Below are 26,399 nucleotides of genomic sequence, written 5' to 3' on the forward strand. Positions count from 1 at the left end.
ATAGTTTATATTAAAGAATGGTAGGAAGCATTGACAAAGAGCTCCTAGAACTGTCTACAAATTCAGCTGAGTGATCAAATACAAACGAGGGTAGGCTTAGGTCCCTTGAATGCCCTTGGGAAACAGGGATAAGCTAACAGCACGTTAACCTGGAAGCCTGTGCCAAACCCTAAACAAGTTCACCGCACCAAGTCCCCTCGCCTTCCTGGGAAGCCCTCCAGCCCTTCGGAGGCACAGAAAGTTGCTCTGAGGGCCCTGTATACATCCCGCCCCCGCCCCTGCACAGGCTCGCCTCCTGGGGCAAGGCGGTGGGCTGGATAATTAAGTTTGGCATCCGGTCTAAAAGGCCCCAGAAGATTAGGATAGGGACTACCCATTCTCAAGACTATTTTCTAGCTCCAAAAGCGGGCACGACCAGCAAAGAATTGATTCAGTGCCTTGGAGAGGAGAGCTGTGCTCAGACAAAACACTAATCAGGCCGGGGGCTTAGGGTGGGGACGAGAAGTAGAAGTAAACAGGTTATTATAGTAACACTAACATATTTATGGTGCCTTTTCGGGCCTTTCCAATAGTTCTAAGTTACTGAATCTTCGCACCCCTTCCCTCAACGTGCCTCTTTCTCCTCACCATCGCCATGCCTCCTCGCGGCACACCACTACCCTCCAACAAAGGGAAGGGCCGAAGGCGACTACACCCGGACGCTAAGGCGCAGGGCGACCAGCTCTGGTCAAGGGCAGTTGCCTGGATGTACCTGGACATCTAATCTCCCCCCTCTATCTCTCTGGCGACTGCGCTCCTGGTGGGAACAGAACAGGTGAAGGAGGCTGGAGGGAACCAGTTCTGGGGCAGTCCTAAAGGGCGAATGAGGGTGAGGGTGCGGGGCGAGGGAAGGAGGGACCAGGGCGCAGTAAGCGAACGGAGGCGCGCCCAGAGCAAGGTCTCTCTCACAGGGATCACCTTGCGCTGACCTACTTGAGCGGCGCTGGAAAGAACCAGAGAACGCGAGCGAGAGGAAGGGCGAGGTGGGCGGGGCCGCGAGCGGCATCTCTCTGGTGCTCGCCTGTGATTCGCGGACAGATTCGAGCCCGAGCGTCCGCGAAGCGTGGGCGGCGGCGGCGCACGTGGTGACGTGCGAGGGGGGTGAGGCGCGCGCGAGCGGCGGCGGCGGCGGCAGTGTCTCCGGGACGCGCGTGGAGGTCGGTCTCTCGGAACTGCTGGGCGCAGTTTCTCCGCCTGCTGCTTCCGCGCGGCCGTGCCTGCCAGCGAGCGAGTCCCCGCGAGCCCTCGGCGGCGCTCCCCTCTCCCGGCAACCCCCGTGGGCCGACCGCTTCCCCCCTCCGCGGCCTCGAGGCGCTTTCCGTTGGGCCTGTACCCGCCCGCTTCCAGCTGCTCCCCGTCGAAGCTCCAGAGATGAGTTTTTCCATCTCTTCAGAGATGAACCAGGTAGAAAGCACTGTTCCCGCCCACGGCGGAGGAGGGAGAGGGCGCGGCCGGCATCGGAGCTGGGGGATGGCTCGGGCGGCCGCGGAGAGGATGGGAGGCGCGGAGCGGTGTCCCGATACCATGGGTGGGGGAGGAACCCCCAGCCGCCGCCGCCCTCTGAGGACGAGAGGCTGGCGCCGCGCGGCCCCACGCTCCGGGCGCTGCCGTGGTTGCTGGGTGGCGTTGGCGGCCGCGGGCGGGTACCCGCAGCCTCGGAGAGCGCTGGATCAGGGGGAGCTGGGCGGGAGGGACTTGGGGGCCTGGGTCCAGGCGCCACGGGGCAGGGATGACCTGCCTTCCGGAGGGAGGACGCGGGAATCTCCGTTCCCGCTGTCAGAACCGATGCCTGGTGTGTGGGTCAGTCCGGGTCTGGACTCTCCAACAAGAGATGTCCCAGGACCCGGCGCGTGTGGGCGGGGAGTCGAGCCCGGCCCGCATCGCTGCCCCGGGGCTAGAGTGAGGTGGCATCGCGTCCCCGATCGCCGTGGGCCGCGGGGTCCTTTGTTTCCGCTCCACGTTGCCCGCTTTTCTTGCCAAGCGCGGGGAGAGGGGGGCGGGAAGAGGGAGGGAGCGGCTATCCTGACGTGTTGGCGCTGAATGACTGCGGGGCCGGCCAATCCCGGGCGGGGGTGTGCAGCGCCAGGCGCCTTGCCTCCCCGCCTGCGGATGGGCGCCCGCCCCGCGGCGCGCGGATCGAGGCCTGGGGCTGCAGGGCTAGCCAGTCACTGGGGCGCTCGCCACTTTCTCCCTCCCCCCCCCCCCCCCCCCCCCCGCCCCAAGGAATCGGTGGAGAGGGTTGCTCTTTTTCCAGCCTTGTACACATCTTGTCTTTGCTTATAAGCGCTCAGGAAGGTTATCCGGCAGTATCGGATTGAGAGATGAACGTAGGGAAACTTGAACCACAAATACTTTAGAAATAGATTTACTTTTCTCCAGTACGTCGTACACAGATCTTTGTGGGAAGACAGCTGACATTTGAAAACGATAGCAAGTAGAAATCAGATGCCTAAAGGGCGCAGTTTTGCTTCCTGAAGCCTGGTGGTGATGGGGGACTAGGACACCCTGGCCTCAAGCTGTTCTTTGAGGACTTGTGTGTGGTGGATCGTCCGCCTAGTAGTAAAGATCAACTCTGGAAGCCTGGTACGACTCGAAACAGTTGAACATGTACAGCATGGACCAGACGGTATTTTCTTTTAATAATTGTAGCTCTGGCGGTTGGTTAAAGGATAACAGAATACTAATGCAGTTCCTAGGCATCGTCCTGCTGAAATTTCTGGCTTAAAGATGCCAAGGAGCAGTTAGTTGTATTTGTACACCTGGAGATGAGGCAAACACTGACTATTTAGAATGCGATTGGGAAGAGTATCATTTATTGTCCCCTAGCAGGGTGCTTATCAAATGTCTATAACTTGGTAGCTGGAGTTTTGTAAAACGGACTAGTGCCACTGACCAAAAAGAGACCCAGAATGGGTTTCCTTTGTATTTTCCTAATGGAGTACATCTCTGGTTAATAGATATCAATTTCTTAGTTTATCATACTATTTTTCCTACCCCCCCCCCCAAGCCAAAACATTCCAGGTTTTATTTAGCTTTAAATTGGTGGGGTTTTGGCCACTTAATTTGGGGTGGGATTTTGCATTCCTTGCTTGAAAGATATTTCAAGTGGCAATTGAATGTGGTTTTGCAAGTAAGTGTTTTTTAATGAAAAAGTTTTCTTGTTAAGGAAATGTCTTAAATCTTTGTCACTAACATCAAGTACCACTAAAAATAATTTCATTGACTTTTCAACAGTATGGCTGTATAGTCAAATCTGAAGGAATTCTTTTTTATTTAATATATTTTATTGATTTTTTTTTTTAACAGAGGAAGGGAGAGGGATAGAGAGTTAGAAACATCGATAAATGAGAAACATTGATCAGCAGCCTCCTGCACACCCCTGAACCAAACCCGGGACCCTTCAGTCCACAGGCTGACGCTCTATCCACTGAGCCAAACCAGTTAGGGCCTGAAGGAATTCTTAAAAGTTGGGGGTCCTCCGACCTTTTTGTGCTAGAGTATAAATGGAGGAATTATGAATAAGGGAGTGATTTCTGGGTATTTGTTGTTGTTGTTGTTAGAACCACAGAAAATACATGCTTAGTCTCACTTATTAATTTCAGTTACCACCTTGTAAACGATTTCTGAACCTATACCTGTATCAGTATTCTCACACTTGTGGTATCAACCCTAATGCTCAGCAGGTACCTCAGCATTATAATGTCCCAAAGCAAATTCCTCTCCTCCTCCTTTCCTCACTTTCAGCATGCAGCAAACTAAAATGAATGTTAAACCTTTTGGAATTCTAATTTGGATATTGATTTCGATAATGATGCCACATATCCACGCTAAAATATCCTTACTGCCTTAGGATAGCATGGGTATATATCTATACTTCATTTTCCTGCAGACTGTCCACACATTTCTGCTAGTGTCCTATGCTTAACTTGCTAAAATCCTCTTATGGCCTCCAGCATTATTTAAACCTAGCATTCATTTCTCGCATTTCTTCTCCTGCGAACTGCAACCTATTGAACAGAAATAGCTACAGTTTCTGGAATGTGTGTGCTGTCATACATTTTTCCTTTTTTTGTTTGTTTGAGCTGTCTTCTCTGATTGGTTTATCTGTCTGGTTGGTCTGCATAGTGTTCAAGGCTGAGGAATAGAGTTAACTTTATTGTGTCATGAGCACCCCATTCCAGATTGTGCCTGCCATATGCTTGGTGCCATGAATGTTTGTGGGATGAAAGAAATACAGAACAATAAGGTTAAAAATATGGAGCCAAGTGGGTCTGTCTGGTGACTTTTGATATGGATGTATGGTGATAGTTCCATAGATAACACTGGGAATCTATAACTTCGGGCTTTAAAAAGATTCATTCATTGGTTTTTTATATTATTATAAAGTTCTTTAAAAATGGAGTTGGTTCCTATTCTATGTGAGTTGACTGCCCTCAGAGGATTGCCTTGAAGCTTAAATGTTTGTGATTTGCTTTAGTTTTAAGGACGCTTTGAAAGTTTGATAAGGTTTTATCTTGCTCTTCTTACTGAAGGCCTGAGAAAAATGGAGGCAGGAGGAGAGGGGGAGGCAATATTGTGCCTACCTTTTTTAAACTCTTTGATAAGACCTGTTGAATTGTATTTCAGTTAAGCTAATCTTTTTGGGGGGCTGTGGTAACATGTGAATTTCTGGATGTTACTTAAAGAAGTTTAATTACTCATTTATGAGTCTTCTCCCTTTTCTTGAACTGGCCATATTAAGGAACTGAAGTATATTTACCAGAATATACTGTATTTGACCCCGGTTTTTAATTTTAAAAGTGGATTAGTCAAATGTATATTTTAAATATATGTCAGACAAAAGTCAAACTTTTATACTTTACAGAAACTCTGGGATGGTGGGACTTTTGGTTTGGCTTTTCAAAGGAAAAAAGTTCTCCCTACTTTTTTATGCCACTGATTTTTGAGCTTGAGTCTCATAGAGCAAAATTCATAGTTTAGAACTCTCAATTTGCTCAGTCTTTAGTGAAAGTGAATGTGAATTTTGAAAGACATGCTTTGCTATTAACCCCTTAACTTGAGGGTGGGTGAGAGTAGGGACATATATGAGGACAGCAGTTGAATCAAGTAAGTTGGCTACATTAACTTAAATGTTAAGTGGACTTGGACTAGCTTTTAAAATCAAGTAAGGCTGTACTTACGAGTAGACATTAAAGTGATGAGGTTCATATTAAGACCTTGATGTACTAGAAAATCAAGTACTAAATGTAGTGGGACTCACTTTATTGCAAAACTAATAATACTGTACAAATTTATATTCCAAGAGTTGCTCCAAAAATTCTCTAATGTGTTCTCCCAAAAGGACTGAAGTGATTTTAATCATCTGATTTTGTTTTTAAAAATAAATTTAAAGTAGAACTTCCAATTTATTAAATATAAGTAGGTGCCATTTTATTCTTAAAGACTAGTTTACAAATAGTGAATAAAATTTGTCAAAGTTTAAAATATTTATAAACCTCTGTATATAATGTTTTTGGTTTTTCAATGGGCACATTTTAATCATATCAACAGAATTTGCATGGCAGTTCCCCTTCCACCCTTGTTTTAAGAACAGCTTATGAAATTGAAGTAAGGAGTTACCAACTATGTGTGTAGATTGGCTCCTATTTACAAAAATTTTCTTAATTTGAGCTGCCTTGGCAAAAAATGTTGGACAGTGTAAGAAATAGTGTGTTTTCTATATGTATAGAGAATTGTGTATCACTTGGAAAACATTTATTTTATTAGACCTGGTTTCTTAAGAAAAGCTGAACTAACTAATCTAGATGAAAGTGTAGAGCAGAGGAAATCAATATTACACAACAGCCCTAACTGAGTCAGAAGAATACTCAGGTTTCTGTGAAATAAGACCTAAGTTACACAGTTAGGTCATGTGGGATCTCACTCTCTCTCAGATCATATATGTGTTGAATGTAACACAAAAGGTTTGTTGAATTAGAACTGGACCAGACTTTAGTGATTATTTACCTTAACATAATTGCTAGATTTAGAATTGTAGGTTTGATTAATGTATAAGGAAAGTTTGGGTAATCTTAAGATGTCTTGTTTAAAAAATTATCCACATCTTTCAAGTAATTTCTTAGTTCTGGTTTTCCGAATTAGTAGTGTAATAGCAGTTCAAGTGAATCTTTATATTTCAGTTTCTAGTTAAGTTGTTTTGGTAGAGGCTCTGCCTTCAAGGAACCTTGAATCAAGAAAGATAAGCAGGCATACAGAAACACAACCCAGAACAGGCCAGCTGGAAGATGAAAATACTTTTTAGAGAGGGTTCAGTATGTGGAGAAACTACTTCTTACCTGGGGGGGATTTGAAGGGGCTCTCTGGAACTAAAATTTCATCTGGCAGAGGTTGGATTAAGGGTATTCCAAGAAGGTACAGAGGCTAGAAAGTACAGAGCACACTTGGGGGAACAGTATATCTGGTTTGACTGTAACATTGTGTACATATCTGGGAATGATGCCCAAGTTGCTTGCTGGCTGGTGAAAACAGAAAGATCACTTGTTTCTATGTTAAAAGGTTGTGTTTTTTTTTTAAATTAACCAGAGTAGTTGCTGATTAAATGAAAAATGTTTGTAAATAGTCCCATTAAGTTAGTTATTTTCTCTCTGTGCCATTTATGTCCAAATCTCTTCAAGATCACAACTTACTTTGTGTGATGTAATCTACCTAGAACAATGACATTCTGAATATCTAAAATTTTTCATTGTTGCAGATTATGACGCATGATTATCACAGAAGAAATTCATGTCTATAGCTTTTAAGGACTTGATTACATCATTTCCAAGCCTGATAGTTTTGGAATCACCATTAGAGCTTAAGACACCTCTGCCTTCACTTCAACCACCTATCTTCATACCTCAACGAAGTGCTGAGTTTTAACACTCCTTTGTCCTTGAATTATTTAAGACATCCCAGAAATACATTTCTTACCAGTATAGTAGGTAAGTGAATATTCATGCCCAATGCAGCATTAAGACACCTTGTTTTTCTGAACACTGTACCAAGTATACTAAAAGCCTTCCATAAGTTTTATAAGGTGAAGCCAGTAATTGCTTGTAGTAAAAACACATTTTCCTATTTTTTCTTTCTATTTTGAATTTGAATAAGTTGCTTCAAACTCAATCTCCTATTTCTGCGTTTTTAAAAAATTGATTTTTAGAGAGAGGGAGAGAAACATGGATGTAAGAGTGAAACATCGAGCAGCTGCCTCTTGCAGGCCCCCTACCAGGGTTTGAGCCTACAACCTGGGCATGTACCCTGACTGGAATACAACTGAGCCAGGGCCTATTACTGCTTTTTAATGATACATCTTGTATAGTCCATTAGTCAGTTCACAAGAAAAGGTGAAGTGGAAACTTTAAAAGAACAGAAGTTTCTATCATGTATTCCTGTAAGTGATTTAGGATATATGAAACCTGCATAAAGAACTGAATTTAAATTCATCTAAATATCAGTTTTTCTCATTTGTGGGTAAAGGAATGACAGCAGTTGAAAACCTACACATGAGGACCAACTTACAGCTATCCAAGCTTTTAGTTTGCTTGTGGAATGGGTTTGGATAGGGCTGGGTTTACATTTCTTTTCCTTTACAATGACTGTGTTAATAGACATGGAAATGGCCAAAATTGCTGAGATACCCAGTACTGTATGAATCCTTAAAAAGATGACCGAAGCGTAGTAGTACAAAGACCTGGACATACAGTGCCAGTGTTTTTTCAGTAATGCTTTTGTATGATAAAATTTTTGTTGTTGATAGGATGGAATTTGAAAATAAAGATAACTGTATTACTTTTTTTAAAAAAATATATTTTATTGATATTTCACAGAGAGGAAGGGAGAGGGATAGAGAGTTAGAAACATCGATGAGAGAGAAACATCGATCAGCTGCCTCCTGCACACCTCCCACTGAGGATGTGCCCGCAATCAAGGTACATGCCCTTGACCGGAATCGAACCCGGGACCTTTCAGTCCGCAGGCCGACGCTCTATCCACTGAGCCAAACCGGTTTCGGCAAGATAACTGTATTACTTTTTAAAATATAAAAATCACCGTTCACAAGTAAAATAACCATTTCTTTTTTTTCCCTTCAGCCAAATTTATAAGAAAAAATGATTCCCAACGGATATTTAATGTTTGAAGATGAAAATTTCATTGAGTCTTCTGTTGCCAAATTAAATGCCCTGAGGAAAAGTGGCCAGTTCTGTGATGTTCGACTTCAGGTAGTTAAAACTTAATTGGAAACTTACAGAATTGGTCTTCATTACTAAAAGCCGTAAGATCTTGGATTTACTTATTTTCTCATTCATAGGAGGCATTTAATGAAATAACTTTTAAAAAGAATGATTAGAAAGACATAGTCGACAAAGTTTCTGATTTTAATTCCTCATAATTTCAGGTCTGCGGCCATGAGATGTTAGCACACAGAGCGGTCCTGGCTTGCTGCAGTCCCTATTTATTTGAAATTTTCAATAGTGACAGTGATCCTCATAGAGTTTCTCATGTTAAGTTCGATGATCTCAATCCAGAAGCTGTTGAAGTCTTGTTGAATTATGCCTACACTGCACAGTAAGTTTTTTTAAGTCATTCACATAATCAGGAATGTCATCAGGAAAATTCATGTTTCTCTAGATCAGGGGGTGGGGAACGTCCGGCCTGCAGGCTGCATAAGGCCCACAAAATCATTTGGTCTGGCCCTGCCAACGCAATAGAGGTGAGTTAATTAAAAGTTTGACCAAATATAGCAGGCTAATTTTTAAGTTGATAATTTTGTATGGCCCACATGTGATGTCATAAATATCCAAATGGCCCTTGGCAGAAAAAAGGTTCCCTACCCCTGCTCTAGGTTTAAATTCATCTGTTTTAAGGCCTTGGTATGTGAAATGATAAAGACCTTTTTTTTTTTTTTTTTTTTTTTAATAGGTTGAAAGCTGATAAGGAATTAGTAAAAGATGTTTATTCTGCAGCCAAAAAGCTGAAGATGGACCGAGTAAAGCAGGTAGAGTACCACAAGTAATCCACAAAAGCTACTGTTGTCAGGGAGTCTTATTATTAGAATCCATATCTTGTTATTTGTTAGCCTCAAGAACTTTGAGAGTCTCTTTTTTTCGCTACAGAACTGAATATGCTATTTTAACTGCAGGTGTAATAATGTAGCAAGGTCATACTGCCTCTCGGATAATATGGGCTAAAATCTTGTTTTTCCAACAGTCTTCTCTGGCAGGGTATCTGTTAGTCTCTGATAGCATGAATTAAAATATTGTTTTTTTCAAATTATTCACATAACCTTAATTCTTTGCTCATTTGTTTTTAAAAAAAATATTGGCATTACGTTCTAACCAGTGGAGCTACTCAGTTGGAGCAATTCTTTGATCTTTTACTCTTCTTGGTTTTTTAAAAGTATTACTTCTAGTATTGAACACCATTGAGAAGTGCTTAATAATTCATATAAGGAAAAGCATTTAATCCTCTACGGTGGGGGTCAGTAAACTGCAACCCTCCCAACAGCTGCCTGTTTTTATCAAGTTTTATTTGGAACATAGCTTTCATTTTCATATGATGTATGGCCACTTTCCACCTATAGTGACAGTTGAGTAGAAGTAACAGAGGCAGTAGGCCCACAACCCTAAAATACCTATCAGACCCTGGCCCCTCCTCTATAGCACTTCTCTGCTTAAGAATCCTTCCCTGGCTTATAGCACATATCCCTCAGTTACCACTAGGTTTTCCCTAAGTAGCTGTTTTTCCAAAAGTATTCCCTAATTATCTTTTGCTCCAGTCAAACTAAATTGCAACATCTACCCTACTTGCTATTTGCATTCTACACCATCATCTATCCTGAAGAGCCGAATTCAGATATTGCATTCATGAAGCCTTATCTCATTATTCTAGTTGAAAATTGTACTTGTCTTAACATTTCATATGCATTATCATAGCATTTCAGTTTAGTGCTGTTTTTCTTACCTAGTTTACACATTTGTATGGCATTCTTTGCTGTTCATTAACTTGTTCTATTATGGCAGTGATTTTTTATTTTCTTTATATCTTTACATAATGCTTATTCATTGAGTATGAAATGCCTGTTAAATAAAATGTACGTAAATACTAGCACTGCTATCTGTTTTCCAAGGTTTGTGGTGATTACTTACTGTCTAGAATGGATGTTACCAGCTGCATCTCCTACCGGAACTTTGCAAGTTGTATGGGAGACTCCCGTTTGTTGAATAAGGTTGATGCTTATATTCAAGAGCATTTGTTACAAATTTCTGAAGAGGAAGAGTTTCTTAAACTTCCACGGCTAAAGGTAAGGAGTAAAACCTACAAAGAGATATATACTACTTAGCTATCTTTGTCTATGTTTCAAGAAAGTGAGTGTAGGTTATGAAAAAGACAGTACATTGAAATGATAGTTATTTTTCCCAGTGTAATGATTTTCTGCCAATCAGTTTGTTTTACTTTCTTTGTTTTCTTGACTACTTAATTCTAATTCACAAGTTAGAGTAAACGCATGGAATGCAGTGGGGCATCTTTATTGACAGCTTTATTATGAAATTGAGAATTGAGCTGAAAATTGGAGGGTGAACACTGATCCATGTGTTACTGTTGTGTGTTTTTTCCAAATCCAGTTGGAGGTAATGCTTGAAGATAATGTTTGCTTGCCCAGCAATGGCAAATTGTATACAAAGGTAATCAACTGGGTGCAGCGTAGCATCTGGGAGAATGGAGACAGTCTGGAAGAGCTGATGGAAGAGGTTAGTTTTAAAGTAAATGGGATTCAACAATTCTTAAAAATTATTTTGCTATAACATGAAGGATTCCCTTTCACTTTTATTTTATAACCATGACCCTAAAGAATTTAAATTTTGCTATAGGTACCCCTAAGCTGAGAAACAGGGGGGGTGTCCAGGTGAGCTGAATGAACTGTTCAGTTTGGTCTTCTGCTTTTCTTTTTTTTTTTTTTTTAAATTTCTTTGCTTATTATGTGTTATTAACTTTCTTTAAAGTAGCATGTAATTTGCTTTAGAAATGGGAGGTGGTACACTGAAATTTTCTGTAGATTCTTAATTTTTCTTCACAGGTTTTTGCTTTAAAATTGACAAGTAGGTAAAAGCTTCTAATGGTTGTTCCTCCCCGTTGATTTATCTCCCCATAGGTTTATTAACAAAACTAGGATACCCAAGACTGAAGAAACAAGAAGAAACCTCAAGTGTATTGACACGTAAAGAAGCAGCAGTCCTGCCCCAGTTCTCCTAAGAAAAATCCGCTGTGGGCAGAGAACGATGATGATTTAATGGTGTTTACTCCTTTACAGGATTCTTATCTTTAAAGCTTTGTGTTTTTCAATGGTGTTGTTCATACATAGTCACTCAACTTTGGCGTTTAAAAACCACGCAAGAAAAAAAATTAATGGAAAAATAGTGGGAATTAAAATAGGCAGATGGAACAGTGGAGTGACTTTGAGTTTATCCCTCCACTTAAGTCTTTCAGGTTCACTAATGGCTTACCAAATCTGTTAGACCTTTAAAAATACTGTTATCATTACATTCTGAAAAGGCTAACAGGCAATCTTTAAGTTAATGGTTTTCCACTGGAAAGTCAGATGCAGTCGCCATGTATTTGCATCTGTTAAAGGAAAGTACTCTACAGCTTGTTTGAATTTTTGAATTTGTTTTTCTTGACATTGCCTACAGGACAGAAATATGTTTATGCAAATTAGACCACTTATCCTCAGAGGTGTAAACCATATTCAGTATTTTATTGTAAATATGTACACTCTTTAAGACCGTATATATTGTACTAGTGCTTTTTTTCTTAATGCTATATAATAGAAGCTATGAAAAAAAAAATGAAGATTTCTTTCATGCCAATCAAGCTAAGGACTCTTCAGCCAGGATTAGAAGATTCTGTATTTTTTTTTATTTTTAAAATTTTTACAACCATGACATGTATTTTCTTTGCTTCGGGATCCTGCCAGAGTAAGATGTCAAGAAGCTCAAGAAGAACACTGGAGGTTACCTTGAGGCGGTTGTGTGATCTGCGGACTAGAGGTGTAGCCATGGAGACAGTAGCCACATGGGTGTTCTGTTGCTGTTTTGCAGGTTCAAACCTTGTACTACTCAGCTGATCACAAGCTGCTTGATGGGAACCTACTAGATGGACAGGCTGAGGTGTTTGGCAGTGATGATGACCACATTCAGTTTGTGCAGGTACACATTGCACATCTGAGGTAACCTCAGGTTGAAATTTGATTAGAGCATTTTATAGTATACTGAAATTTTCCTTTAATAAAGGAAAGTGGAAGAATTCATTGGTATGACTGGATAGAAACATTTTTGGGAGAAAACAAGCAAACCTTCGAGTTACTACCATTTTTACCACATAAAAAAAGAATTCAATTAACAAATTGGGAAACCCCATTTAGAATTTTTCTCAATAGCATTTAAAAATAGAAAAATTGCAAATAAGATGAAGCAATGTAGAAGTTATTTGGTTAGAAAAATAGTTGTTTGCAACAGGAATGACTATTAAGTAGACCCAATTTTTAAAAAAAATCTCAGATGTAAACTTTTTTAGTTTATGGACAAGTAACAGAGAAACTTGCACAAATCCCAAGTGTCACATAGTAATGAACTCACAAGTTTAAATACTGCTCGGGTCAAGAAGAGAAGATTTCTAGTGCTCTGGGAGTCTTCCTCTTGTCCCTTCTGGATCACTACTCTACACTACCCCCAAAGGAAACCACTCTCCTAACTTCTGAAACAACAGGCTGGTTGGCCTGTGTTTGATGTTTACATACCTATACTATGTATTCCTCTTTTGGCCTTCAGCTCAACATTGTATTTATGAGGGATAAAACACAAAGTAGGCAGAGTTGACCCAGTTTAAGGGGTCTTCTCCTTTAACGATTAGAAGACAAATGATAGATCCAGGTATAACCTGTATGGTGGTGATGTCAGGTGTTCTGTGTTAATAATGGCTGAATATCTTTATTTTCACAATAAGTTTTTGGGTGTGAAGTTAACATTTTCCAAAAGTACTCTTTGAATAAACAAAGGTTGAATGCCTGTGTGGCAGGCCCTGTGTTAGATATGGGGACATAAAAATGTGTAAGAGATGGTTTCTACATGTAGGACCTTATAGGAGTAGGTAAAATAATACAGACGTGTAAGACTTACCTACTTTAAAGTATAAAGGCAGGGCTTAGTGGAGTCAAGAGGAGAGAAACTGGGGAAATTTCACAAAAGAGGCAGCATTGGAGCAGTCAGGATTAAAAGAGTTTGCATAGCAGATAGAAGTGTGTCAGATAGCAAAGAGTATCCAAGGATGATACACTTGGAATTGCGGGTCACAAGACTGGAGATGTAGGTAAATGTCACCTGTATGGGGCTTATATTTTATCCTACAAGTAGTGGGGAACTTTCAGAGAATTTTAGACAAGGAAGTAACATGATATGAACAGATGTATTTCACAACAGTAGAGGGGTGGGTTAAATTATGGTATTTCTATAGACCAAAGATCTGTGTATTAATGTTTTTAGACAAATGTTTAACTATCAGGTGGTAGCCTGTAGATTGTGGGATTCCAGCTGATTTGTGTTTTTTTGTGACTTTACAAAATGATTGCATTAAACCTTTATTTTTATAACCAGGTACAGAAGGTAGATTAGAGCTCATGAGACCAATTTGTATAGGCACAAAGGAAAAAGGATGGACTCTAGACATTTATGGTTAGAAAGGTTGAGACTGTAGTTCTTAATGATTGTTCAGATTAGGAAAATTAAGAAAATTTGAGAGTGAGCGGGATTCTGACATGACTCTTTAGGAGGTAGTGCCGTGAATTGAGATCATGAAGGGACACACTAGGCTTCAGGAATAGGAACAGAAGTTGAGTAGCAGCCATTAGGAAGGTAGCACAATCAGAATCACATAGTGTGGTAAAGGCTGGTTAACCCAGGAGGAGGAATTTTGAAGGAGGACCAAAGTGTCTGCTGTGGAAGTCATGAAAGAGAAGGTCAGGAGTACCTCTCCTACATAGTTTTAGGAAACTACTTACTAGTAACCTTGAGTGGATATAATTTCCAGAGTATTAAAGTTAAGAAACCCTTAGCTTGAGAGGCTGAAAAGGAAGCAATTCCCAGAGGCCACCTCTTGGGCAGACAGAGGCAAAGAAAGCATGGGCCAGTGAGTGGGCTGGGTGGTAAAAGTAGATGCGGGAAAGTCTGAGATAGGAGGAATTATGTTTGGAAATGTTCCAGAAGGAACATAAAGGTGTTAACCAGCATTTCTGTATAAGGCATGTTGGTTCTAGAACACCAGCCGTCTTCATTGTTACTGTGCTTTCTCTCACATTGGTTTTCTCTCCATACATTACCTCCATACATTAGAACAGTTTTCTCACTGTGATAAAAGCTCTTAATGTGAGCAAGGTCAATTTGTGATACTTTGGATCCCTTCTTCCAAGGTTGGGTGGGGTTTTATGTGCCTTGTAATTCTAGTAGCAGAGGGCAGTTTGTCATAGCAGAAAGAGTGGCTTTATACTTAGAATTCCTAATCTTTATTTTAGTTGTTATTGCCTTAGGCCAGTGGTCGGCAAACTCATTAGTCAACAGAGCCAAATATCAACAGTACAATGATTGAAATTTCTTTTGAGAGCCAAAAACCGACTTCTGCGCATGGGCCATGAAGTTTCAATTGCACTGTACGTGCGCGCCCACACGTGGTATTTTGTGGAAGAGCCACACTCAAGGGGCCACCTCAAGAGCTGCATGTGGCTCACGAGCCGCAGTTTGCCGACCACTGCCTTAGGCAATGATCTTTTCTTTAAATTTCAGTATTTTTATCTATAAAATGGGTAGGTAGTATTGCCCTCACTGGATTAAAAGCGATGATGTGAAAAAGTGCCTAATAATACCTAGGTATATAATAATTGTCTATATGGAATTTAATAACCATTTACATGGTACATTTTCTACCCTTTCTCAAAATAGTCTACATATGCTGTAACCACACTTGCTGTAGGGCACAGACCAAACTTCAATAGTTTTTTCACAGTTTTAAGTAGCTCCACAATCTTTTTCTATTGTTACATGGCTTTTTGCTTCCACTAGAAATAGCAATTTCCATTAAAAATTTTACGTGTCATGAGACTCTGACCCTGGGAACCAAAATAAGTGGATAGGCAGACTTGGCCAGGCACTGAAGGTATAGGTGGTACCTGTTCACTTGGCAGCTCCTCTCAGGGTAGTTAGTGTTGACTCTTCCAAGTCTCTATGATCATGTCGTTTGAAGTGTCATAGGCTAAAGCAGTGGTCGGCAAACTCAATCAACAGAGCGGCAAACCATGGCTTGTGAGCCGCAGTATGCCGACCACTGGGCTAAAGTAACTGGAAGAAAATCATCAAAGGGAACTCACACATGAGAACACAGTGTAATTCTCTTACTATCATTTGAAAATTTGCAACTTTTCCCATTTCTCCCTCCTTTAGTGTTCCTTGGTATTCTACTTTAGTGAATGGTTGGCTCTTTCAGTATTGTTTCATTTCTGATTACTATTTTTTATGTTTTGATGTAGTCTTATTTGTCTGGAAAACGCTCTATAATACCTATAAGGTAGTCCTAAAGAAATATACTATTAGGTGTTTCTTGTATTTACCACTTCTTTTCCTGTAAAATACTTTCAGGGAGACTGGATGGATATTATTTATGTCTGCTCACTTTTGCTGGCATTGTGTGAACATACCAGTACATATGATTTATTTAGGTGTGACAGTTTCATGAAGACAGTGGGTTAATGTATTCTCAGTTAATTCATGCCATTTTAAATTTATAACTTCTTCTGTACTTAAGAATAAAGAGTATGTGAGTTTATTTGGGTTATGGGGTGGAGGACTTCCTTTTTTTCCCTCCGTTAAGGAATTGATACTTGACCCACAATATATTTCTTAATTGTTTGAATTTAGCTTTTCCTAACAAGGCAATCTGTGAAGTGTAGTTGTTATTAAGTGATGGAAACATGCCTGTAATTTGTGCCAGTTGGAAATGTTGGTCTGTGTTAAATTTAGGCATGCTATATCTGTCATGCATAGGTGAAGGATCCTAAGTGTTTTTTCAGTGTTGTGAAATAGCTCAGCAACACCAGGTACACCAGGTATAGTCTTTGGCTAGGTTTCTGTAGCTGCCTTTTGATTTTGCAGAAAAAGCCACCACGTGAGAATGGCCATAAGCCGATAAGTAGCAGTTCCACTGGATGTCTCCCTTCTCCAAATGCCCCGGTACAAAGCCCTAAGCACGAGTGGAAAATCATTGCTTCAGAAAAGACTTCAAGTAAGTGCATTATACTTACTATAGTGTCTAAAATGTAGTTATTATTAAGGAGTGGAACCATTTTTTTAGTACTTTCAAATTGAGGAAAAAACTCAGAAGCAACTAAGTTTGGAATACAATAGCAGCTTGTTCCTGTCTGGAATCTGGAGTCTGATTCAGGATTGCATAGTAGCCAAATCCTATATAATTAAAGGGTAATACGCAAATTGGCCTTAACAGCGGAACGACCGGTCACTATGATGCGCACTGACCACCAGGGGGGCAGATGCTCAACGTAGGAGCTGCCCCCTGGTGGTCAGTGTGCTTCCACAGAGGAAGTGCCGCTCAGCTAGAAGCCAGCTCATGGCTGGCCAGTGTAGCGGAGGTGGCAGGAACCTCTCCCGCCTCCACAGTAGTGCTAAGAATATCTGATTATTGGAGATTGGGCCTAAGCCAGCAGGTGGACATCCCCCGAGGGCTCCCGGGCTGCCAGAGGGATGTCTGACTGCCAGCTTAGGCCCGATTCCCCAGGGAGCAGGCCTAAGCCGTCAATCGGACACCCCCGAAGGGTCCCAGACTGCGAGAGGGCGCAGGCTGGGCTGAGGGACTCCCCTGGCTGCACAAATTTTCATGCACCGGGCCTCTAGTGTAATAATAATTGCATCTTAAACATTTAATTCTTGTGCTTTAACAGATAACACTTACTTGTGCCTGGCTATGCTGGATGGTGTATTCTGTGTCATTTTCCTTCACGGGCGAAACAGCCCACAGAGCTCACCAACAAGTACTCCAAAACTAACTAAAAGTTTAAGCTTTGAGATGCAGCCTGATGAGCTGATAGAAAAGCCCATGTCGCCTATGCATTATGCACGGTCTGGCCTGGGGACGGCGGAGATGAACGGCAAACTCATAGCTGCAGGTAAGAGCAAGGAGGGTGATTTCTTATCGGGAACCTCCAACCAGCCAAACCTCCAGTGGGGGTTTTACACCTTGTGACATGGAAATTTTGGAAGAGGGTTTAATACGCCTTCTTCCTTGGCACTCCACTTTACCACACTGTAAGACAACAGAGAAATAATACTGTTGTAATGTCTAACCTTTGACATAGTAGTCTGTGTCTGATTCTTAAAAAACACTATAAAGTGGGTAAATTGTTCTCTCCTAACTTTCAGAGCAACACCAAGCCATTTAGTCATAATGATACTGTTGTTATTTATAAGCCCTTAAATAAGAAACATGAACTACTGGGGCCTTATAAGTTTGTGGATAAAAATTATTTTTCTCACTGTGCAAATTACTTTTAAGCCATTCTGGACCAGAAACCCTCATCTGGTTTAATACTGTAAATGTAAATCTTTATGGTTCTTTTACCAGGGGGCTATAACAGAGAGGAATGTCTTCGAACAGTTGAATGCTACGATCCACATACAGATCACTGGTCCTTCCTTGCTCCCATGAGAACACCAAGAGCCCGATTTCAAATGGCTGTACTGATGGTCAGTGCATTATGTTTCAGGGAGAAGCAATCCATATTTGGCTTTTTCTCATAACTTGAGAATGGCAGAAATGCTAATCTCTCTCTTTTGGTTTAGGGCCAGCTCTATGTGGTTGGTGGATCAAATGGCCACTCAGATGACCTGAGTTGTGGAGAGATGTATGATCCAAACATAGATGACTGGATTCCTGTTCCAGAATTGAGAACTAACCGCTGTAATGCAGGTAATAACACTTTTCTACTAAGATAGTCAGTGTTTAAATGTGACAATTTATCAATGTGTAACCTTATTTTATACTCACATAGGAGTGTGTGCTCTGAATGGGAAATTATACATCCTTGGTGGCTCTGATCCATATGGTCAGAAAGGACTGAAAAATTGTGAAGTTTTTGATCCTGTAACAAAATCATGGACAAGCTGTGCTCCTCTAAACATTCGTAAGTTCACTTTTCCCCCTTAAAGTTTTTTTTTTTTTTTTTCCTAAAAAGACCTCTGAATCAATAGTAGGTGTAGTACACACTTAAAGAGTTTTGGGAGATAGAATAATAATTTTGGTTTGACTTGATTTTATAGGTAGACACCAGTCTGCAGTCTGTGAGCTTGGTGGTTATTTGTACATAATTGGAGGTGCAGAGTCTTGGAATTGCCTGAGCACCGTAGAACGTTACAATCCTGAAAATAACACCTGGACTTTAATTGCACCCATGAATGTGGCTCGGCGAGGAGCTGGGGTAGCTGTTCTGGATGGTGAGTGTTAGGGTTTGGAGAGGTGAGGAATAGGTAACAGCAAAAGTCTGTTTTAAAATTCTAAGAGAATGTCAGTGATAACCATATGCTTGTATAATTAAGAATTCAGAAGCTGCCATCTTTCTGATGCAGTGGGGATTGGTGATTTCTTTTTTAGAAATGCCTTTATCAGAAACTCAGTACTTAATGTAAATACATAATGTAAATATATCAATTCATTAATCTTTTGATAAGTTCACTGAGTTAAGTTGTAAGTCATTTTCTTTCATAAACCATACTCAAAATGCATCATTTTGGAGTTAAGAGTTTACTTCAGAGCAAGAATTTTAAAGTATTTGATTTGCAAATCATCTAGATCTAGTTATTTTTCTAATTGTCTACTTGATAACTAATTGGAAGTAAAACTTCTAGACTATTTTTAAGACGTCTTTCCAAAGCATTAAACTTTAAGTTTTTATACAAACACAGCTTTCTTTTCACATGCAGTATATTCACATACAATTATTATAATGAATTTTACGTTGTTTTTGGAACAAAAGCCAGAATATTAATAAGCTTGTGCCTCAGCTGGTGAAAAGTATGGTCTGTAGCCTCTAGCTTACTATGAGTCTTCTCAATTATTTTACAAGTACAGCAAGCCCTCCAATATTGTTTCTTTAAAACATGGATGAGATGCCATAGGAACTCAACTCTTGTTTATAGTCTATGGCAGGGGTGGGCAAACTTTTTGACTCGAGGGCCACAATGGGTTCTTAAACTGGACCGGAGGGCCGGAACAAAAGCATGGATGGAGTGTTTGTGTGAACTAATATAAATTCAAAGTAAAGGAGCGGAGGGGAGAGCAAGAGAACCGGATAGAACAGCCGGATCCGGCCCGCGGGCCGTAGTTTGCCCATGGCTGGTCTATGGTAAAATTAGTTTTGTTAAATGTCTTTCACTTAAAGTCCTAAAACCTATTGACAACATTAAGTGAGGACTTAATTGTATATGGGTGCAGGTAGGAATGATCAATTTGAAAATCCGTAATTAAAAATTTTTTAAGTAACAATTTAATGCTAACATTTTGTTTGAAAATGTTAACTCTCTGCATGTATATTTGAAAAGTCATAAGTCATAACTCTCAACTGTGTTTCCAAGAAGACATTTCTTTACCAAAATCATTTTATATAATCGGAAAGGGTTCAGTTTTCTGAAATCTGCTTTTCAAATTTTAGTTGTTACACACTAGACCAGTGGTTGGCAAACCGCGGCTCGCAAGCCACATGCATCTCGTGAGCCGTGGTTTGCTGCTCTGTTGACTTTAGTCTAGTTTGCCGACCATGGCACTAGACTAAAACAAAAGTTCCAGTGCACAGAACTATTCTGGTTTGCCACGTACTAGCTGTGTCTTTTGGCAAGTTGTCCAACTTCTTTGTGCCTTGTTTCATCTGTGAAATGGCAATAATAGCAACTACCACATAGAATCGTTGTGAGAATGGCACTTTAGTTAGATGTTGCCCTCCCCTTAAATTGCCTAAGTTCCATGTGCAGGTGTTTTTTATTGATTTTATTCTATTTATATCCCCCACCTCTAGAGAGTGCTTCTCACCCTAGTGCAGTGGTTGGCAAACTCATTAGTCAACAGAGCCAAATATCAACAGTACAACGATTGAAATTTCTTTTGAGAGCCAAATTTTTTAAACTTAAACTTCTAACTCCACTTCTTCAAAATAGACTCGCCCAGGCCGTGGTATTTTGTGGAAGAGGCACACTCAAGGGGCCAAAGAGCCGCATGTGGCTCGCGAGCCACAGTTTGATGACCACTGCCCTAGTGGGTATCCTATATAATAAAAGCCTAATATGCTAAGTGTCTGGTTGTCCATTCAGCCAAACAAAGCATAATATGCTAATGATGTGCTAAGGCTGCTCAACCACTCGCTATGATCACCAGGGGGCAGACTCTCCTACCGGTGGGTTAGCTTGCTGCTGGGGTCCAGCCGATGCAAGATGGGCCAGACATGCCCTTGAGCCCTTCTGCGATCCCTCCCCAGCTGGCCAACCTCCTGTGTCCCTCCTCGCCCTGATCATGCACCAGTGGGGTCCCTCAGCCTGGCTTGCGCCCTCATGCAATCCAGGACCCCTCAGGGGATGTTGGAGAGCCGGTTTCGGCCCGATCCCACAGGCCAGGCTAAGGGACCCCATGGGTGCACGAATTCATGCACCGGGCTTCTAGTTTAATAAATATTTCTGACAGAATGAAGAGGCATTTCTAAAAACACTGATTTTAGCAGATTTTAGGGTTCTCTCTTTATCTAGACTTATTTATCTCATTTCTCTTTTAGGAAAACTATTTGTAGGTGGCGGCTTTGATGGTTCTCACGCCATCAGCTGTGTGGAGATGTATGATCCAACTAGAAATGAATGGAAGATGATCGGAAACATGACTTCAGCAAGGAGCAATGCTGGGATTGCAGCTGTAGGGAACACCATTTATGCAGTGGGAGGATTTGATGGCAATGAGTTTCTGAATACCGTGGAAGTCTATAACCTTGAGTCAAATGAGTGGAGCCCCTATACAAAGATTTTTCAGTTTTAACAAATTTAAGATTCTTTCAAACTAACAGGCTTAGTGATGTAATTGTGTTTAGTAGAGGTACATTTGTGAATAAGGAGGGTGGGTGGGTCTAGAGGTTGTTAACAGCAACACAAAGCTTTTGCATATTGCATATTATTAAACATGCTGTACATACTTTTTGTGTTATTGGGAAAGGAATGCAAAGTTGAAGATCTGTTTTGTGTATTTTTAGGACTACTTTGGTTATTTTACTTTTTGGAAGTTGTTACTGTAAAAAATAAACCAAGAATTGATTGGGCACATCATTTGAAGAAGTCCCCTCTCCTCCACATTTGTTTTGCCAATTTGCACATTAAATGACTTTCCTTAAATGTGTATTAGGGCAAGAGGGGGTAGGGTATTAAGATCTAGGCATTTGGGTTTTTTAAGGGCCCTTTTTCAATAACTGGAACCCTCTATAACAAAAGATACTTATTTAACTAGATGGCAATTCATTTTTTTTTATTAAAAGAAAGCTGACATGCCTACCAAGATTAATCTTGTGTGATTGCCTTATATGACTTTTTATATCCTCAGCAAAGTGTTTTACCTGTTGAAGTAGAATGTGGCACAAATTACTGAAGCAGAGGGAGGTGTTTGTTTTACAAACCAGAATGCAAAGTTCAAAGCTTTTGCCTCAGCCACAATAATTTCTTTGAGAATGAAGTACCAATGTTTATTTGAATGGAGCTGCTGAACAGTAACATAGCTGTAATTTTTATTTGAAACACTGATTTTAAATAATTACTTTTTGAGGGTATTTCATATAGCAAGCCACTTAATATATAACAGTAAAGAACAGTGATGTATTTTATCTTATAAGTAATCCCTGTTTTTATCATTAACTAAATAATCCCAAATGGCAGCCCTTGATTTGTGAAAACAATTAATTTAAATTGTATTGCATTTATGAATGCAGCACTTATTAGAACTATGTTTTTGTTCAGTTTTTCTATTCATATGGATAAATATTGGTTGGGTGACTTGGTATCTAGTATGTAATGCTATACATGTAACTTACGGTGCCAAAATTAGCACATCCAATTGCCTGCTGCTGATACAAACACATTAAAAGTACTTTGCAGGACATCTTTGCACCATGGGATTAATATCCAAATGTTGTTTGAGTACTCATTCATTACTGAAAGTCCTGGGGAACCTTCTTTTTTCCAATAGCAATGAAAGTATTTGGAAAAAAATATTCACCTGTCATCTTACATCTGAAATAAGGATTGATGTAAGGTTTTAAGGTTTCTTCTCTCAGAGAAACCAAACACTACATTAAGCTAGTGTTTTCTAAACCAAAAGGGGCACACAGGAATCTAATGAGCCAGCTGGGACAAGATGACTATCCAGTGGTAGCTATTCTGGGTTAGGAAGAAAATGAGGTATTTTCTGCACATTTCACTGGCACTTTGACACTTTCCCTGTATCATCCATCACACAGAAACCATCAGGAAAGGAAGTCAGTTCATTTCACCTGGTGGCTAGTTCCTGACTATTGTTGGTTGTTCTGAACTAAAATTAGGTTGGCAAATTTGAGCCTAATATGATAACTCCTTTTTTTAATGACTGTGTATGTTCTATTTAACACAGGAAAATTAAGCAGCAAAATCCTTGAAATTCTCAGTTCCTAAGTAACACTTAAATGCAAATAATATGTGAGACTACTTTGGGTCAAAGTTTTCCTCTATTTCCATTGATGCCAAATAGGTATTCTGGTGGCTAAAATATATTTTTTTAAGTATGTTTTGAATATAAGAAGCTTCCAATTCATTTTTTTAAAAGTATGGGTTTTTGTGTGATTTAGAAATAATATTGATAACCACGTTGCAGTTCATTGTCATAATGCATAAAATATTCTAGGTCCCTAAAACAGTAGCAAAACTATAAATTACCTGTTTGAATTAACAAAACAGTTGGTTATACCTTGTATACCTCAGGCATGATTTTTTTGGTATGACTTTTGAAGAGTTTTGATTTTTGGCTTGTATGCCATAAAAGCTTTACCATTACTCAACATGTTTTAGAATTTCTTACATAATCATTTTTGAGGAGAAGTCCCTGGGTTTGGGAACATGATATAGTGCTAGAATCCTTGCTTAATACCTATAATCTCTCTGGGCCTCAGAATTCTTAAAGTTGAAGTACGCAAAAGAGGAAGTACAATTTAGGATATTTTTGCAACTCCAGAGTTACCTTTAGAAAACTATGAGTCACAGCCCAGCCAGGGTGGCTCAGTGGTTGAGCGTTGACCTATGAACCAGGAGGTCACAGTTCGATTCCTGGTCAGGGCACATGCCCAGGTTGCAGGCTCGGTCCCCAGTAAGGGGCGTGCTGGGGGCAGCCGATCATTGATTCTCTCTCATCATTGATGTTTCTCTCTCCCTCTCTGAAATCAATAAAAATATATTTTAAAAAAAGAAACGTATGAGTCACAGAAAACTATAGTGTCAGGCATTTATTTGTCAGTCACAGAAAACTATAGTGTCAGGCATTTATCCTTACTGTTCCAGAAAAGGATTTGAAGAGTCTTTTTACTGAGACATAAGATACAAGGTAAATTAACTGGGTGTAAAAGAGAACAAAAAGCAAGGAAACACCAACATATGAATCTTAAATAATAAGGCCAAGCCACAAATTTGGTCCCATAAACAGGAGACTTGTTAAATAAATCATGAGAAAGGATATCCTTCCATTTGCTACAACATGGATGGACCTTGAGCACATTATGTTAAGCAAGACAGGTCAGAGAAAGACAAACGTTGTATGATAGCACTTACATGTGGAATCTAAAAAAGTTTAACTTGTAGAAACCAGTAAAATGGTGATTAACAGGAGGTTGCGGAGGAGTGGAGTAAGAGTGATGTTATGTTTGAGCATACAAATTTGGCAACAAGAAGTTAAATAAGCCATAAAGATCTAATGTACAGTATAACAAATATAGATAATATAAATTATGCAATGTGATAAATATAACTACACAGCAATCATTACAATATATAAATATCAACATAATACTGTACCTTAAACTTACACATTTACATATCAAATTTACTCTGAAAATCAAAGAACGTTAAGTAGGTTAAAAAAATGTGAAGCACCAATATCCTTCATAATAAATCCTTTCTGAAGACTCTTAAAGTGATACATTGATCAACAAGCAGAGTTTATAGAGAGGGATATACGCATGCATGTCACAGATTCTTGAACTTAATAGCACATGGCCAACAAAACATTTAAACTTCACTATTAGTAGCTTAATCACTTATTGGAGGTTAAGAATGAGAAGCAAAAGCTCAATTATCAAACTGGGTATGTACAAGGTTGGTATCTTGTGATAACAGGAGAATCTAAAAAGGACATACATTTGAACAGGTGGCTAAGGGAGTGATAAAATTTTAGCCTTTTGAAGAAAACAACACAGGATACCAAACTTGAATGAAAATGAAACTTGTGAAATATCCAGCAATTTAAGAATGGGGTTGCTATATTAATTAGAAGGCATCTATCAAAGGCTACTTGCAAGTCATGAAAAGATCCATCTTCTTCTACATTAAGCTAGTGTTTTCTAAACCAAAAGTGGTATCAAGTCTTGAAAGGCACAGGCTTGAAAAAAACAAAACAAACCTGATAAAGGATTTGAATCCAGAACTCTCAAAACAATTTTTAAATGGGCAAAAGATTTGAGTTGACACTTCAAAGAAGATAAATGGGTTCCAATAAGAACATGAAATTATGCTTACTATTATAAATCATTAGGAAAATATAAAAAGCAAAATGTCACATTAAAACTGAATAATACCAAATTCTGGTTAGGATGCAGAGTAACTGGAACTCGTATTATTGGACAAATCAGAAAATGTAAGGTCACTTTGGAAAACAGTTTGGCTGTTTCTTAGAGAAATACCCTATGACAGTAATCCCATTCCTAGGTATTTATCCAAGTGCAAGGAAACCATGTTCACACAGAAACCTGTGTGAATATAGCAGCTTGATTCACAACTGCCAACTAAAACTGAAATATTCTTCCAACTAAGTGAATGAATTCCATTCATACAATAGGATACTACTCGGAAATAAAAAGAATTGAAGTACTAATAACACATGGATGGATTGCAGAAGGATGCTAAATGAAAAGGCAGCCTCAAACAGGTCTATATAGCATTCTGGAAAAGTCTAGTGCAAAGTGGTGCCAGGAACTTTGATAGAATAATCCTCATGGATGCTTCTCATGAAGTTATCCCCAGCTCCTCACTACAGCATAGCCAAGGGCATAAAGCAGGCAGCCCTTACCCTGGTGTGACTTTCCCCATCAGTCCACTTTGGTTCATGGCATGCATATGATGGCTTCTGCTCAAAATATAGTAGCCATACAAATTAAAGAATAGAGATTTTAAAACCTGAAGTTGCTCTTCTAAAGATCTGATAATTCAAAAGCAACCAAGTAAGTTGCTTTGTTAAAAATAAAGAGAAAAAGAGAAAAAAAGAAGAAAAAAAGGTTTTTCAAAGAAAAAAAAATAAAGATCTGATAATTCTTCATCAAAATAAATGTCTGAAAGCAACCTTGAAGATTCAATGCAATCTTTATCAAAATACGAATGGCATTCTCAGAACTAAAATAATTCTAAAATGGCTATAGAATCACAAAAGACCTGAAATAGCCAAAACAATTTTTTTTAACTATATATTTTTATTGAGGAAGCGGGAGAGAGAGTGAGATGGGAGCATCAATCGGGGCTGACTTGCACGACCCCCACTGGGGATGAGCCCACAACCCAGGCCTGTGTCCTGACCTGGAATTGAACTGTGACCTGGTTCATAGGTCGATGCTCAATAACTAAGCAACACTGGCTGGGCAACCAAAACAACGTTAAACAAGAACAAAGTTGGAGGTACCACAATCCCTGATTTCAGACCATAAAATTATTTTCGTTGCTGCTTTATAACTGTAATTTTGCTACTGTTACGAATTGTAATGTAAATATCTGTGTTTTCCGATGGTCTTAGGCTCTACAGCAGGGGTTCTCAACCTGTGGGTCGCGAAGAAAATAATTTTATGGTTGGGGGTCATCACAACATGAGGAACTGTATTAAAGGGTCGCGGCATCAGAAAGGTTGAGAACCACTGGACTACAACAAAACCACAGTAATCAAAACAGCATGGTACTGGGACAAAAAGACAC

The 26,399-nt window shown here is 39.9% G+C and overlaps 1 protein-coding gene across 5 annotated transcripts; it reads left to right on the forward strand.

The window, feature by feature from the left end:
- The first annotated feature begins 1,028 nt into the window (after positions 1 to 1,028).
- Positions 1,029 to 21,705, forward strand: IVNS1ABP (influenza virus NS1A binding protein). Of its 5 annotated transcripts, none has more exons than XM_080649085.1 (15): positions 1,029 to 1,443; positions 6,791 to 7,019; positions 8,169 to 8,297; positions 8,474 to 8,643; positions 8,998 to 9,073; positions 10,205 to 10,378; positions 10,701 to 10,826; positions 12,174 to 12,281; positions 16,269 to 16,398; positions 17,072 to 17,296; positions 17,752 to 17,873; positions 17,970 to 18,096; positions 18,179 to 18,310; positions 18,447 to 18,620; positions 20,942 to 21,705. In XM_080649085.1, the coding sequence occupies exons 3-15, from the start codon at positions 8,187 to 8,189 to the stop codon at positions 21,193 to 21,195; spliced, it is 1,929 nt and encodes a 642-aa protein (XP_080505211.1). In that variant the 5' UTR covers positions 1,029 to 1,443; positions 6,791 to 7,019; positions 8,169 to 8,186; the 3' UTR covers positions 21,196 to 21,705. The 5 variants fall into 5 exon arrangements, with proteins under 5 accessions (XP_080505211.1, XP_080505215.1, XP_080505213.1 ...); XM_080649087.1 differs by having other exon boundaries at positions 1,112 to 1,196; XM_080649086.1 differs by lacking the exon at positions 1,029 to 1,443 and adding an exon at positions 2,159 to 2,665.
- The last annotated feature ends 4,694 nt before the right edge of the window (positions 21,706 to 26,399 follow it).

Source organism: Plecotus auritus (genome assembly GCF_963455305.1).
Source record: "Plecotus auritus genome assembly, chromosome: 12".
Lineage (NCBI taxonomy): Eukaryota > Metazoa > Chordata > Mammalia > Chiroptera > Vespertilionidae > Plecotus > Plecotus auritus.

Coding starts and splice junctions, on each gene's coding strand:
- IVNS1ABP (XM_080649085.1), top strand. CDS start 8,187: ATGATTCCCAACGGATATTTAATGTTTGAAGATGAAAATTTCATTGAG. Junction 12,282..16,268: donor ACCACATTCAGTTTGTGCAG/GTACACATTGCA, acceptor TTGATTTTGCAG/AAAAAGCCACCACGTGAGAA. Junction 16,399..17,071: donor TGCTTCAGAAAAGACTTCAA/GTAAGTGCATTA, acceptor GTGCTTTAACAG/ATAACACTTACTTGTGCCTG.